Source organism: Aspergillus lentulus (assembly GCF_001445615.1).
Source record: "Aspergillus lentulus DNA, contig: Alt01, strain: IFM 54703, whole genome shotgun sequence".
NCBI classification, from domain to species: Eukaryota; Fungi; Ascomycota; class Eurotiomycetes; order Eurotiales; family Aspergillaceae; genus Aspergillus; species Aspergillus lentulus.
The window spans coordinates 1871372-1885828 of NW_028322123.1; the positions used below are offsets into that span (position 1 = coordinate 1871372).

Consider the following 14457-nt stretch of genomic DNA (forward strand, 5'->3'; position numbering starts at 1 on the left):
GAAGTTGGACGCGGAGCTGCCACATTGTGTTTGCCTTGTTTGGTCTGTTTGCATTTATTCTGCGGGTTATGTCAGCCTGCACGTGACTCCATGGATCCCAGCAACCTCGTAAGTCCTCTCCGGCCAGCTCCCTGTGGATGTCTCTGGTTGCTTGAACCGCCCCTCCAACGCCTCAATTTCCTCTCCGGATCCGCCATTGTCCTTCCACTATGGCCTCTGCTCGCTCCTTGATGCGACTGGGCACTGGCCGCTCGCTGGCATCGGCCGTGAGGTCATCCCAGACATGCCGTGCCTTCTCGTCGACCGTGCAGCTCGCCTCCAAAGTTCCCGAGCCTGAGAATATGCGCCAAGCGCACCGTCCCCGTATGCAATGGACTAAAAAGAGAGGCCGAGCTTTCAATGACTGACTTTGAGTATAGCCCAAGGAGCTCTTCGCGCACCGGTCGTCAACCCCGCCGACAAGTACCAGGATAAAGCCGAGAGCCTGCACAAGTACGGCCAATATGTCATGTCCTGCCTGCCCAAATACGTCCAGCAATTCTCTGTGTGGAAGGACGAGCTCACAATCTACGTTCCTCCCACCGGCATCATCCCTGTGATGAGCTTCCTGAAATACCACACGGCGGCCGAATTCACCCAGATCTCCGATATTACCGCCGTTGATTTCCCCACTCGTGACCAGCGCTTCGAGGTCGTCTACAACCTGCTCAGCGTCCGCTATAACTCCCGTATCCGTGTCAAGACTTATGCCGACGAGGCCAGCCCCGTGCCCAGTGTGACCAGTCTGTACGAAGGAGCTCTGTGGTACGAGCGTGAGGTCTACGACATGTTCGGCGTCTTCTTCAGCGGTCACCCCGATCTTCGTCGTATCATGACCGACTACGGTTTCGATGGACACCCTCTCCGCAAGGATTTCCCCTTGACCGGCTACACTGAGCTGCGCTACGATGAAGAGAAGAAGCGCATCGTCATTGAGCCCCTTGAGCTGACACAGGCTTTCCGGAACTTCGAGGGAGGCACCGCTGCTTGGGAGCCTGTTGGTTCTGGTGTTGACCGGAAACCTGACTCGGTATGTTTGGTAGCTAACCTCTTGTGAATCGATGAAAACTAACATGATCCAATATAGTTCAAGCTCCCCACCCCCAAGCCGGAGGAGAAGAAGGAGGATGAAAAGAAATAGAGCATCAGAATGTATCCGTATTTCCCTTTCACATCGTTTGTATGTACATACCGCGTATACGTCGAGAATCTTTCGATTCAATGCTGTTGAACGTGGCACTCGTAGTACTCCGTAGGCGAATAATCCCAATTTAGACCCGCGCCATTGGATGCAGACATTGCGCAGCAAACCAGGTGAACCACAATCACAAATAACGAGAGTATCGATTAAAAGCCTTCGGCGATATATAAAGCATATCCTATCTATAAAACATCAACTGCGTCAGAATCCTGTATGATGATGATGAAACCCAGCGGCAATCGAAAAGCATCGAATCCACTTCTTGGCATTTATCCGCCGCAGAAAAAAGAATCTCCGCATCCAACCAACTTTCTACCACAACTGCTACACCACATCTAATAACCACCCTCCCCAAGAGACGAGACAAAATGCCCAAGCGCAAATTCTCCGACCTAAATGACCGACCCTCCGGGCCCGTCGACATCAAACTCGCGCGCCTAACCGCCAAATTCGAAAACGGCGTGACCGCCTTATCGCGAGCCCTCAAGACCGCCCGGGCCTTTGAGCGCCAGAAACTCGGCCGGCGAGAAAAGACCGCCAAGAGCGAGAATAAGCCCGAGGCGCTGACGAGAATCGAGGAGGAGATTAGGGTGATTAAGGTAGGTAATGCGATTGCGGTTGCTGTTTGCAACAGAGGCGCAGTGTGACTGATTGGCGCTGATGCTGACGGATGCGACAGAGTCTTAATTTCCAGGCCACGGCGGAGAAATACCTCTTCAAGCAGCTTATCAAGACGAAGCGGATTGCCGAGTCGCCTGTTTTTGTCAAGTTCAAGGAGCGGAAGAATATCTCCACGGAGGGGCCCCGGAGCACGGCTGAGGCGAATGTCACGGCTAGGCTTTACAAGTCGAATCCGGTGAAGAATGTCTTTCCGGGTATTATGGACGGAATTAGACAGTTACTTGGGTTGGAGGCTGCGCCGGCAGGGAAAAAGAGTGGCTCAGAACAGAAGAAGGGGTCCGTCGACCAACGCAAGAGTGAAAGCAAAGAGCCAGAGACATCGTTAGATGGAAGGTCAGAGCCGGAGGAAGGATCTGACGCAGACAGCCGAAAGACTGCGTCCAAGGCCGCTGCGAGATCCGCGAAGCCAGCTTCTGGTGAAGCAGACGGAGAAGAAGGAAGCGACGTCGACATGGACGACGCCGAGAGCGTAGACTACTCCCGCTTCGACGCACGGCTGGCCTCAGGCTCTGGTTCCGACAGCGATGGCGAAAGCGACGCCGAAGAAGCCTCACACTCGGACGACTCCAACAACCCAGCCCACTACTCCGACATCTCCCGCTCCCCCACCCCCGAACAACCCACGAAGAAATCCAAATCCAAAAAGGCCACCTCCACCCCAGCGACAAGTACAACCTTCCTCCCCTCTCTGACAATGGGAGGGTACTTTTCCGGCTCCGAGTCCGAGCCCGAAGACCTCGAGGGCGTCGCGGGCCCACCACGCCGAAAGAACAGAATGGGCCAGCAGGCTCGCCGTGCCCTCTGGGAGAAGAAGTACGGGAGCGGAGCGAACCATATCAAGAAACAAAAGGAGAACGAGTGGAGGAATAGGGACAGTGGCTGGGATACACGCCGGGGCGCTACGGATGGCACTGAGGGGCCGAGAGGGAAGCGTGGACTGGGTCAGGGACGACCCTGGCAGAGGGATGGCAACTCCACCGGTGGTGACCGGCCGCAGCGTGGTCCTCCCGGTGGCTCCAACAAAAAGAATGGCAAGGATGATAAGCCGTTGCATCCTTCTTGGGAGGCGGCCAGGAAGGCCAAGGAGCAGAAGTCCATGGCGGCGTTCCAGGGAAAGAAGGTTACCTTCGATTAGCTTGCATATTGTCTCTTCTCTTACGAATGAAAATACCCTGCGAAGGAATTTCTGGAATTGTTTGATGTACATATAGCATCGTTGATATGTTCAAATAGGTATCATGCGTTAAACGCGTGGCTAAAGCCCGCTCAAGCTATCGTATTACATTTTTCCCATTGGAAAATCGCCTTGCCTACGTCCATTATTCGCCCATGAACTGCATCCACCTCGTATCCGGTGGACATCCTTGGGACGTCTTCATGTCACCCCCAAGGCCCTGCTGAGGGTCAGTCTCGAAGCAGGGAATGGCAGTAAACTCGCCCAGTTCCTGCGGGAAGTTGGAGACAAAGTGGTCGAATCCCAAAGGCGGCATTTGGGAGAACGCATGGGGCGCAGAAAAGTCCGAAGAGCCTGCAAGATCCGTGCTGGCGACATCGCCCTCCATGGCGTCGTTGCCTGCCTCCGTGCCGGTCATCGGAGTGACAGGTACAGGAGGGATCCCTGTTCCAGGCCGCGCCGGAGTGTACTGTTCAGGGAACGTGACCGTGGTCCCTGGGGAGATCGGTCCGGTCTTCCATAGCATCTCCCAGTTCTTGAAGCGATCGTAGGCGGACTCGACGACACCGGCATTTCTTTGAGCCTGGGTTTCGCTCCACTCTTCAAGACGGCGAATGGCTCGCTCGAGTGCCTCGATCACGCTGACGGCGGACCTGGCTGAGCCTACTCCCATCGACATGATCTTGATCAGGGCCATGCCTTTTTCGAGCGCTTCGCGCAGCCGCTCTGTCCGCTTGGTCAAACTCTGGGCTAGGATGACCAGCAGTGCGGCGCGACAGGAGCTGAATTCGGTAAACGACGCTCGAGCAAGACCGGTTTCATCACGGAGCAGCCGACAGAGATCAATGATCTCGAGTGCTGCCTCAACGCAGTCAGTGACGAGCGTTGACCAGTTTTTCGAGAGTCCGGATGTCGTCTTGAACGGTGGGCCTTGAAATCCAACTGGGTTGGTGGACTTCATGTTGCTGAATAGGAATGGTCGCCCAATGAAGATTCTCGTTAAGCAGTAGTCAAGTTTCAAGTGTACATTCGAACGGAAAAGGGGCCCCGAAGGGTTCAGGTCTCGACAATCGGTCTCCTCTGGTAAAGTAGCCCACCAGTCCAGCAGACTTTTTCTCAGACTGAGTAATCGCTCAAGGCAATCCAGCTGTTGACCTTTTCGAGATTTCCGCAACACGGATCTGCTAATGTCAGCGCTCGTCTGATCGCTCAGGAAGTAGTCATACGCACATCTCGTTTGATACTTCACCCAGTTTCAGAGTCAACTTGATCAATGTCACCATGTTCGTGTGGTTGGACACTTGCCCCGTGGGCATCAGACCGGGAAAGTCGACAGGCATCGCGGCGTCAACATCTGCATCAGATAAAGAAACCGGTCTTCCGTGGAGGATACTAACGCGCCTGTTTTGATGAGCATATGGCGGCTAACCTGATGAAGGGAAATGACCTACTTCTCTATGGTGTACGCCGTCCAAAAGACGCGGTTGCGGACCTCGATCATCCGCGGAGAGAGCCCCTCGCCCTGATACTTCCGGTGCATACCATTCTGAATAGCCATCTTTAGTGCTAGACCAAAGTACGTATAGCAGAGTCCAGATGTGTCGAGAGGTAGCAGATAAGTCCCTATCAGCAGACAGGCCTGCACACTTCGAACCGAGGCAGTGGCGATGATATCAGGAAGCAATTTCGACGCAAACTGGTAAAAGGTGAGCCCAACCTCATCTTCCGAGAAATCGTGGTCATAGTTAAACGATGAGTCCGCCGATAGTCGATTGACAGGAGTGGCAGACTCCATGTGAGCAAACTGAGTGCCAACCGCCAGGACCATGAGAATGGAGCAGACTGAGCCAGCATCGTCGGACGAAAGGCTCGATGGGTTCGTATAACATGTGTGCATTTTTTCGAGTAGCCAGTCCTCTTCCACGTAGAAATTATTTGTCTGGGCGTACTTGAAGAAGATTTGAACCAGAAAATCTGCCACATAACGAGGCGGCAGACAGGTGATGGCTGCCGAGACCATGGAAGAGCCTGACTGTAGCTGAGTCGCCCGCCATCTCTCCTCAAATGGTTCCGCTTCGGTAGATGCCTGAACGATCAGCAAAGTGTGACCGTAGGCATCGTCGATACATACCTCTGGTGCCGCAGCTTTCATCCATTCATCAATTTTCTTCCGAATCTTCATCGAGAAGTTCAGATATGAAAACTCTCCCGAGTATTCTATGCAACGATCAGTCAACACTTTAAGCATACCCCGAGGGAGCTCTATACATACGTGTCGTATTATCAGGCAAAGCCTTGATCATAAAATCCTCATCTTCAATAGCAAGATCCTCAAGGTCCTCGCCCTCAACGCGGGTCGAGGGAACATCAGACTCCGAGCCGCGATGCTTACTCTTCAGCTCCTCAGCCGCCTTTCGCAACGACGGAATGTCAAAGGAGATGTTGGGCACATAGTACTCTAGAATGCGCTCCATGAGTCGGATCCGCTCCCCCTCAGCAATATCGTGACGGCTGAGGCCAGCGGTGCGCTCCAGAAGGCTGACGTACATGATTAGTTTGCGGACTTCAACAAAAAGATTGTAATGTCAAATGTCAAGGATAAAAATCAAACTTACGAGACCGACGATGAGCGAGCAAGTTTCTCTGCATGATCGGGGTGAGTAAAGACACACTGTCGCCGATAGCGTAGACACCGCCGACAGGGGACGCCTCCCTCGCACTTCTCCTTGACTCGACGACAACCATCGCATCTGCGAAAGTCAATTATCGGTAATGTCTCAAAATGCAGTAACAAAAGAGATGTAGCACTGTAGGGGTCATAAAAGACTAAACTTACGCTCTCACAGCTCTTTTGCGGTTTTCCTCCGAAACGCGGGGACGTTTTGGATTCCCCAGAGATGCCGGGGTAGAAACATCCATGACAGTCTTGCAATTATGAAATCAAGGAGGATGATGGATGAGCATTGTCTTTCGCCCAGGAATGATACGAATGAAGGGCAGATCTCACTTTACTTCCACCTGTCCAAGTGATGTCGAACCGAGTGCTTAGATGGGGGGAAAAGCCGATCCGCCGGGGCGGTGTCTGCTAGTTTTCTGCGGCAGTGGGGAAATTATTAAGGTCTTGTGCTCCCGGCTGATAGAGACGTGGATAACCCGATAAGTAAATGGGCAATTCCCCGCAGATCAACATAGATTTGCATCAGTACGAAGGTATAACTCTGTACAGAGTTCAGACTCCTCATTATTACGGTCATGGTCGTGTTGGAGTACCTCTCTATTTATATGCTTTAACACAGCAATGACTGTTCGAGGGACTGCATTGTCGCCTGATTTATGCCTCAGGCATAACTTCTCTATATATACTGGAGTAACTGGACTATACAACCTTATGCTGCTACTCATCCACATCCAGTCAGAAGAAAACGCAAGTCAAAGACCATCAGAAACCATCCACATTCATCCCCAGTCCCTGCTCGACACCAATATCCAACAGCTTTTTCCCAATCACCAAATCCATGATCCCCATCCCCACGCACTTGAAAACCACATTACACCCCTCCGGCACCACAACCGGCTGCGACTTGCCCAACTTCCCAAACAACTCCCCAATCTCAATCAACTTCTCCCCTGGTACCTGTGCCTTAATCAGCTCCCCAGATTCCTCCAGACAAGCCTCCCGAGAATCAACGTAGATCTGTCCACCACCCGAGAGCACCGTCTCGGAGTCAACCTCACACATATGAGGCTTGTACGACCCAATCAGCGAAATAAACCGCTGCTTAGGCCCAGACGTAGACGAAAGATACCCATAGGGAAAGTTCGGCTCCGTAGACGGCGTACAGCTAAAAATGACATCGCACGAGGCGACCTCCGCGCGCAGCCGCGCCTCATACTCCGCATCATCAGACCCCTCTCTAGCCAGCGTAGCGAACACGACCTCCGGATGAGAAGCTCTCAGCTCCGCGATAACCTCCCTCTCCAGCTCCTCCAGCCGCCTGCGGCCCCGGTTAATGAAGGTGATTCGCTGCACATGGCTTGGGACAAGCAGCAGCGCCAGCCGAGCGTGCCACTCTGCTTGGCGTCCCGAGCCGAAAATCAAGATGTGTTTCTTAGCGATAGAAGTGCAGCGCGTAAACAGCGTCATGATTGCGAGGGCTGTGCGAAAGGCTGTGATTTCTGCGGCGCTGAGGAGGCCGAGGAGCCGGCCCTCTGGCGAGAAGATGTTGATCACGCCGATGATGCCTTCGCGCTGGGAGGCTGTGACGATCTTGATGCCTGTGCTGGCTGTGTTGGAGACGGGCATGAATAGCGATAGGTTGGTGTCTTTGGTGGTGATGGTGGTGCGGAGGGGTTGGTGGATGAGACGCTCCCCTTCTGGTTCTGTGGTCTCTGATGAGACGGTTACCAGGGCTTCGCTGAGAGCGTCGAGTAAGATGTGGCATTGTTGTGGAGTTAGGTTTCTCAGAATGCGAGAGACGTCTGGTTCGGAGAGAAGATGCATCTTGGAGGAACCACGAAGCGGGTGTCTAGGCCTCGAGATGAAATAATGTATTCTGTAACCGCAGGAAGCTGTGTTTTCTCGTTAATATGAAGTCACTTGTACTTATGGACCCTTCTTTATAGAGTCACAGAATGACTGCCCCGTCCCACTGATATCATACGGCGATGTCGGAGGTGGACACATAGTGGCCGGTCCTAACCGAGTATGTATCTAACCAATCCCCCTTTAAATGGGATATTGATTCTCAACCTTGGTCCATTTATTATATCACGGGTACATCCAACCCCGGTCTTCCTCAAACGATCAAGAAACATCCATAGAGGTAAGATTGCAGACCAAGTCTAATAAAACATGAAAAATGCTAAGGCCGTCTATATCAACAACAATAAATTATCCACTTGCAAGCTTACAATTTCAGCAAGTATAGGAACCAGTCTGTATCAATATCCCGCCACGAGCTCTTCAGGAGTATATTTCGCACAGTGGTCCGGTGTTGGTCCTGTTGCTCAGGACTTTTCTCACTGCTCTCATACCGGTCTTTTGCTCGACGCAGGTGTTTTTCGGCGAGAACGGCCAACGCCAGTCGGTACAGTAGGGCCTGGATGTCCCGTGGTGGTGAGTGGCCAGTCTGTTGAAGTATAGTTACCGACGTATCCCAATCTTCTGAGGTGATAGCGTGCATCCACGAATGCCACCAGGTAAACTGCCAGGGGATGATTGTATCGAATCCAGTGTCAACGTGGAGGATCATTTTCGCAAGCTTGGATCCCAGCCAGGGGTTGTTTCGAACAGCCACATATATGGGGAAATTCCCGGCCGCATCGGGAATCAATGGATTTGCTCCGCGACTGAGAAGGAATGCCAGCACCGTGTAGACGTCGTCTACAAGTTGCCTTTTCTCCAAGAGCAACATCAGAGGTGATTGCTGAGCCGTGTTGAGGTGATTGACATCCGCTCCCCTTTCCACCACGATCTGGAGTAATTCGTATATTGAAGGATCATAGTACCAAGCACCCAGGAACCTAATGAGCCCATGGACACATGTCTCGCCTATGCTATCGACTCTCGCGACATCTAACTTCTTACACATCAAGGTGGCAAGCCGGGTGTCGCATTTCTGGGAGGTAGGGCGAGTCTTAATGCAGTAGTGCAAGAAGTATGTCAGTAGGCGCTGAGAGTTCGGTCCGATCGTTACATCCGGATCAGCACCATTGCCCAGAAAGGTCCTGAACAATGTGTTGAGGTGACTGTTAACGACAGCCCAAGCATTGTATGACTTCGCGAGGAAGAGCTTGAACAGAGATGTTATCTTGTCGGTTGTGAGATCGGTGGCCTTGACCGTCAGCATCCTGTCAACGTGACGTCCATGATCCCAGCTCATGGTCGGTGAGACGAGTTCCACAGCCTCGTGTATCGGAGTAACACCAAGGTTGTTGGGTATATGAGGATTGGCCCCAGCCCCCAGAAGCTGGGTCACAATGCTCCTTTGATGATCATGGTTTAAGCTTCCTGCGGAAATAGCCAGATGCAGAGGGGTGTTTCCGTCCGCATTTCGATGGTCAAGGGTGAGTCGAGCAGAATCTCGCTTGACCATGGGCTCGATTTGGCCCACCGGATAGCCGAGTAGATGTTTGACAATCCTCTCGTCCTGATGGCCAGCAACGTAATGCACTGGCAGGTTACCTTTCCAATCCTCAATATCAATTGCTGCCCCTTGGCTCAGCAAGGCTATCACCTCGTCGGCTTGTTCGTTCATGACAGCCCGATGAAGGTCCGTGTAGCCCGATTCGTCTTGGAAGTTCAGGAGAATGTTCGCAAAGTTCTCGTCAAACATAGACAGGGGATCTTCGATGTCAGGAAGGTCTGAGACATGAGCACCAACACTAGTAGGGTATGCAACGGTTGTGCTCGGTGCGAAGGAGACAAGGTTGTTAGCCTGCGAGTACCTGGAAGCAGCGCCTTTATATGAGCATGTGGTTCCATATTGAAGAGGAGGCCTATTGCGTTCTCACATCAGACCACCGTGATCGCTGAACGGTGATGACGGAGTATCGCCCTCATCGACCGGCACCGCTTGATCGATCGACAATCCTTGTGACAATGTACCAATAGCTTCAGCTCGTCGCTCAGCCTTTCTAAAGCCCCAACGCTTGAAACAGTTTTTGTACGAGCGTCTTCTGCTCCCTTGTTCAGCCGCCCGGTATTGGCCTCAGAAGTATCCACGGTACTCACGATTTGTGGAATCCTCGTCTCTGCATCTCCAACATGACCTCGGTACAAGTCAAGTCTTGTTCCAGGTAGAGCTGTCTGAGATCTTCTTTTATGTCCTCCCAATCTGTTGTCATGGTTGACAAGAGTCGATAGACTCAAGTCCCGATAAAAGAGAAACAGGACGACAACACCCAGACAAGGCCCTAAGCTCGTAGCAAAAAGTGGCAGAAGCTGTGCGGCGTGTGCCTTCTCGAAAGATGACTCCAAACACTGAACAAGAGCGGAGAGAGCGCAGAAGACATGACCAGAAAGAATAAGTAGCATAACTGAATATTCTCAGCGAGATAGACAGCTGGCTTAAATGAGAAATTACATGGCCTCACTGCCTTCGTTCAGACCCTCGCCTTACGACTCACCCACCGAGGCAATAACCGAAAGGTGCTTTTTTCGAAGGGCAGCACAGCCTGACGCCTGCACCATCCTCCCTCGTTCTCCAAAAAATTATTCTCGCCCTTAGTAATGAAGATCCTCAATGGAAACATGTTTTGAGTGTTGCCTTTCGATCAGTATCCATGGCGACGTTCAGGGGAGCGTGTTCCGTCCCGGCCGGGTCCGCGTGAGAAAAGTACTGTGCAATAATGGGAAAGGGACAGGCTTCCAGGGCGATGGAATAATGCATGGGGCAGTCGACTGTTAAGCGTCAGAAGTTAGATGAGATAGATCTTCTCCGGGAGCTGAATAAAAATCCCCGTTGTACGGCAGTGTACCGGTTTGGCATTTTTTAATATGGCGGAAATCGACAACTGGACCCGGGATCTGCTGCCATATCTCCGCGTTGCGGGTCTCGAGTTCGAGGAGCTGGAGCAGCGTGCTTGGGTGGCGCGTCTGAGACAGTCGAACCCTGATCCCGCTGTTAACCCTCCTATCAAGCTGGTGGAGTTCTTCGTGGGCAACGTTCCGGGAGAACAGGGGCAGAGTCCCAGGCGAGGCGGAAGCCAAAAGTACTGCACTCTAATCACACATACTACCTACTCTGCTCGAGTAATAGTCCGATCATCACCGATGCAGGCTTAGAAAACCCTGCTTGAATTGGTATAGCGCATAACCTGCAACTGTAGCTTATGCGCTATACCCTTCTCTGACTAAGTATGATTTTCTTATGTCAACGAGTGGTTCGCGTGGTCAGTTATTAAGAAAGAAGGATGCGGTGTGGCCCGTGTGAGGAGTCTGTGAGGCTGTGGTATCAGAGAAAGCATCTGTACGTGGAAGAAGTACCCACAAGGGTCCGTATCACAGAAAGATTATAGTGTCCTGCACATTATGTTGCGACCAAGACTAGCACATCTTTTGGTATAGCGTCCTGCAGGTTGCTGTTGCAACCATAGCGAATTACTACGAACTTCACCAACTTCACCAACTTCACCAACTACTCCTAGTTACTGCCAGCTGCTCCAACTACTGCCAGGTGAAAAGGGGCAGCCTCGGATTGGTAAAGGAGGCCGAACCTGGCGATGTGTTGGCACACTGATATTCATAGACTGACGGCGGTTGTGATGATCATGGACATGGACATTGAGTCTCTCTCTCAAAGCTCAGAAGGGCAGTTCCGACAGGCAAAGTAGCCTGCAGGTCTTTTGTTTTCTGTCAGTGCATTTCCTTTCCATCCCTCTTTTCTTGTTTCCTTGTTTTCTTGTGTTCTTTTCTTGATTTTTTCGCTTAACGTATCTCTGGAATCCCTGTAGGGTGATGTGTTGCCACACCGCATCTACGGCATTAAGGAAATAAGTTACCACATCATTGTCCGGTGCACAGGTAGTTTGCTTACGCCGGACTCCGGAAGGAACAAAGCGCGTAATACCCCTTTTTCACATTCCATTCTAGAAAGTCATTATCATTAAATCGATGCAGGAGCTAAAGCTGGACCACTAACGCCATCTAATGCATTTTCGCCAGCAAGACGCCACGGAATTCACGCAACAGAACGATGCAAAAGAATTTTCAGCCAGAGCGCAGGATGGTATCAGAAGTACGAAAGAAAACTCGATAGGATGACGATCAGTTGCTCGGACGGAAAGCCTGGCGGGCTCTGCGCTTGAGTTCAGCAAACATGGCCTCCTGCGACTGCTTGGTGCGCCCGACGGCCTCGGTGTTCTCGACGGCCCGTCTGAGCAGGAATCCCATGCATTCCTTGACCGATCCCCAGGTGAGAAGCTTGTACACATTAGGCGATTCCACGAACGAGTTCTTGCCAGTGGGCTCGGAGCTCTGGAAGCCTTCCAACAGCTCACAGCTGACTTCGTCCGCCATACCCTGGAGCTGAGCGTACGAGAGATCCACGCCCTTGTCCTCACCCTTGCTTGCCTGCTGGAGACGCAGCGCGTGCGCCTTGCGGACAGAATCACGGTTGTGTGTGGCGATGATAACGTTAACGGGGGGCAGCTCGGTCTTGTGTTCCTCGGACGCGGGCTTGAGCATGGAGTTGTACCGTCTAGTGAGGAGGGCTTCAACAATGCCGTCGTAGCAAGCGTCGGTTTCCTCTTTCTTCGACCAGATCAAATGGCGAGGCTCGGTCTTGAGATAGGCTCCACGGACCAGCTTCACACCGAGGGTGTAACCTTCTTGGCGAGCGATCTCAAGGTGGTTGGCGAGAGTGGTGGGGGTGGAACACAAATAGGCCTGGTAAGTGTTGTAGAAGATGGCACGACCAGGTGTCTGCGAATTGCAGTACTTCTGATACTTCATGGTCCAGTTCTCGATTCCGGGCTGCACTGCCTGCTCCTCGGCATCGACGAGCAAACGAACGTTACGGGAAATAGCCAAGTCACAAACTCGCTGAATAGCTTCGTCCATGAACGGAGAGGGGGCGGCCTTCTTCTGCAACAGGTCCAACGCCTGGACACCCATACCAGTGAATCTATGACAGTCAGTTGATGGGCTCAAATTATTCTAGAAGAGACTCAAGAGGAAAACATACTTCAGAGCGACGAAATCGCCTTCCTGTGCCATGTCCACGGTCTGCAGAGTTCCGTCCAACCACATCTGAACCTCTTCGCGAGCAGCCTTTTCATCACGAGGGCTGACATCGCTTTCACCAACCAAGACCTCCTTGGCGTAACCCAAAAGGACGCCTCGGTAGCCGAGATTCTTGATAGCGCGAATGGACTGCTGAACTTCCAGCTTGTTTTCTCCCGCGTTAAACTGTTTGTAGATCGTGTGCTTGACGAGCATGTTCAGCAGAGGGTTTTTGGCGACGTCGAGAAGAGATGTTTTAGGATGCGCCAACACTGAAAGGGTATAGATGCATGGCTTCAGTAGAAGTGAGGATGAAGAAACAGAGAGGATCATCAAGGACCGCAGGACAGAGGAGAGAGGCAGTTTTGCGAGCGGTGAGGTTGTCTCCTTCTTGGGAGATGGAGGAGCTTGATGCAACAGGCTAGTAGCCGGTGTCGCTGCGATGGATGATTTCGCATTGCTCGTGCCGCTGACGTATCGGGGAGTAGGATAAGTCGTGGGCATGCAAGACAGAGCCCGCAAAGGACGGCGGGATGCCTTCATTGTTGTGGTTGATAAGGTGGCGGGACTTGAGCAAGAGACCCTAGGATGAGCGACAAGTATGCTGAGGTATTGATGTGATGAGAATCAAGTAGTTGTAATAAGGATGAGGATGTCGATGAGTTGAGTAGTGGTGATATTGAGCAATTAATAGATAAGTTATTATCCTTGAAGACACTAAACTACTTGGTGCTGAAAGAAGTGATGGTACAGCCGGTGGAAACCGCCTGAAAGCCGGGACGGTCAGTAATATTATTCCTCTGGAAAGAGGTCATGCAGAGTGGCGCCGTCTGCCAGCGGCAGTGATACAAGATTGATAATATCTTGGATCCACCCATAGAACAGGATCGACCACTAGTCCAATATGCCCTGGATTGAGTTACCACTACGACGGAATGACGATTAAGTTTTCCTGTTTGATATTGACTGTTCTACTATAGGACATGATAACCATAAAGAGTGACGACTTAAGCATGTGTAAGTCTGTATTTGGGACAAGCAGCAAGCCTCAGTTTGTGTCTGTGGCCAATGTCGACAAGCTGACATCAAGCAGTCAAGACTCAATTCCAATCTGGGAATGATAGTCAATCTTAGAACAACCGGTTCGCGGGCCGGCCACTGTTTCTCCACATCAAACAGGCTGCTTGACCGGGCCGGTCACTTTTGCTGGAAGTGAAAGAACGCGTGACCATGGGCAGGTGACCTCAGACTCCCATTAATCTAGCTTGACTAGGGTAAGGTAATATAACTAACCTTATGATCACTTTGTGCAGGCTTGCAGCTCAGGTTACACAATAATCGAGTCGCCTGCCATCTTTCTCCGTCAGTCGCGTGACTTGAGGAATAACTGGAACATGCCGATAATAAGGTCGAAGACCGATGTTAAGCGGGCCATATTCCTTGATGCCTGGTATTTAAGGCAAACACAGCTTCCACTAGAACATTTGATCACGTGCCTCATTTTAGCCAATGAGCATAGTAGGATATAGATACTGACGAGTCAAGCTTTTCTAGGTAGACAAAAATGATTTTCGACTGGGAAAATTGTGCAGACCTTTGAAGACCGAGAAATGGCCGCCAGTTCTCATTATTAACAGC

The 14457-nt window shown here is 51.7% G+C and overlaps 7 protein-coding genes across 7 annotated transcripts; 3 read left to right on the top strand and 4 right to left on the bottom strand.

Annotated features, from left to right (window-relative positions):
- Positions 1-209: 209 nt before the first annotated feature.
- Positions 210-1180, top strand: ALT_0588 (complex I 30 kDa subunit family protein; the record flags this gene model as incomplete). The annotated part of the gene is made up of 3 exons (XM_033554860.2): positions 210-363; positions 420-1069; positions 1127-1180. 3 exons carry the CDS (start codon positions 210-212, stop codon positions 1178-1180), a joined length of 858 nt encoding a protein of 285 aa, XP_033410751.1.
- Positions 1181-1608: 428 nt separating this feature from the next.
- Positions 1609-3056, top strand: ALT_0589 (BUD22 family protein; the record flags this gene model as incomplete). The annotated part of the gene is made up of 2 exons (XM_033554859.2): positions 1609-1839; positions 1920-3056. 2 exons carry the CDS (start codon positions 1609-1611, stop codon positions 3054-3056), a joined length of 1368 nt encoding a protein of 455 aa, XP_033410750.1.
- Positions 3057-3240: 184 nt separating this feature from the next.
- ALT_0590 (Zn(II)2Cys6 transcription factor) lies at positions 3241-6014 on the bottom strand (the record flags this gene model as incomplete). Its single annotated transcript, XM_033554858.2, has 7 exons — positions 3241-4276; positions 4326-4496; positions 4547-5181; positions 5227-5312; positions 5368-5633; positions 5711-5845; positions 5932-6014. The coding sequence occupies 7 exons, from the start codon at positions 6012-6014 to the stop codon at positions 3241-3243; spliced, it is 2412 nt and encodes an 803-aa protein (XP_033410749.1).
- Positions 6015-6534: 520 nt separating this feature from the next.
- ALT_0591 (putative proline utilization protein PrnX) lies at positions 6535-7596 on the bottom strand (the record flags this gene model as incomplete). The annotated part of the gene is made up of 1 exon (XM_033554857.2): positions 6535-7596. The coding sequence occupies one exon, from the start codon at positions 7594-7596 to the stop codon at positions 6535-6537; it is 1062 nt and encodes a 353-aa protein (XP_033410748.2).
- A 406-nt stretch (positions 7597-8002) lies between these two features.
- Positions 8003-9941, bottom strand: ALT_0592 (ankyrin repeat protein; the record flags this gene model as incomplete). Its single annotated transcript, XM_033554856.2, has 3 exons — positions 8003-9542; positions 9609-9773; positions 9829-9941. 3 exons carry the CDS (start codon positions 9939-9941, stop codon positions 8003-8005), a joined length of 1818 nt encoding a protein of 605 aa, XP_033410747.2.
- A 652-nt stretch (positions 9942-10593) lies between these two features.
- Positions 10594-10895, top strand: ALT_0593 (uncharacterized protein; the record flags this gene model as incomplete). The annotated part of the gene is made up of 2 exons (XM_089599005.1): positions 10594-10808; positions 10856-10895. The coding sequence occupies 2 exons, from the start codon at positions 10594-10596 to the stop codon at positions 10893-10895; spliced, it is 255 nt and encodes an 84-aa protein (XP_089456669.1).
- A 967-nt stretch (positions 10896-11862) lies between these two features.
- On the bottom strand, positions 11863-13362 carry ALT_0594 (proline dehydrogenase family protein; the record flags this gene model as incomplete). Its single annotated transcript, XM_033554855.2, has 2 exons — positions 11863-12721; positions 12782-13362. The coding sequence occupies 2 exons, from the start codon at positions 13360-13362 to the stop codon at positions 11863-11865; spliced, it is 1440 nt and encodes a 479-aa protein (XP_033410746.2).
- Between the last annotated feature and the right edge of the window lie 1095 nt (positions 13363-14457).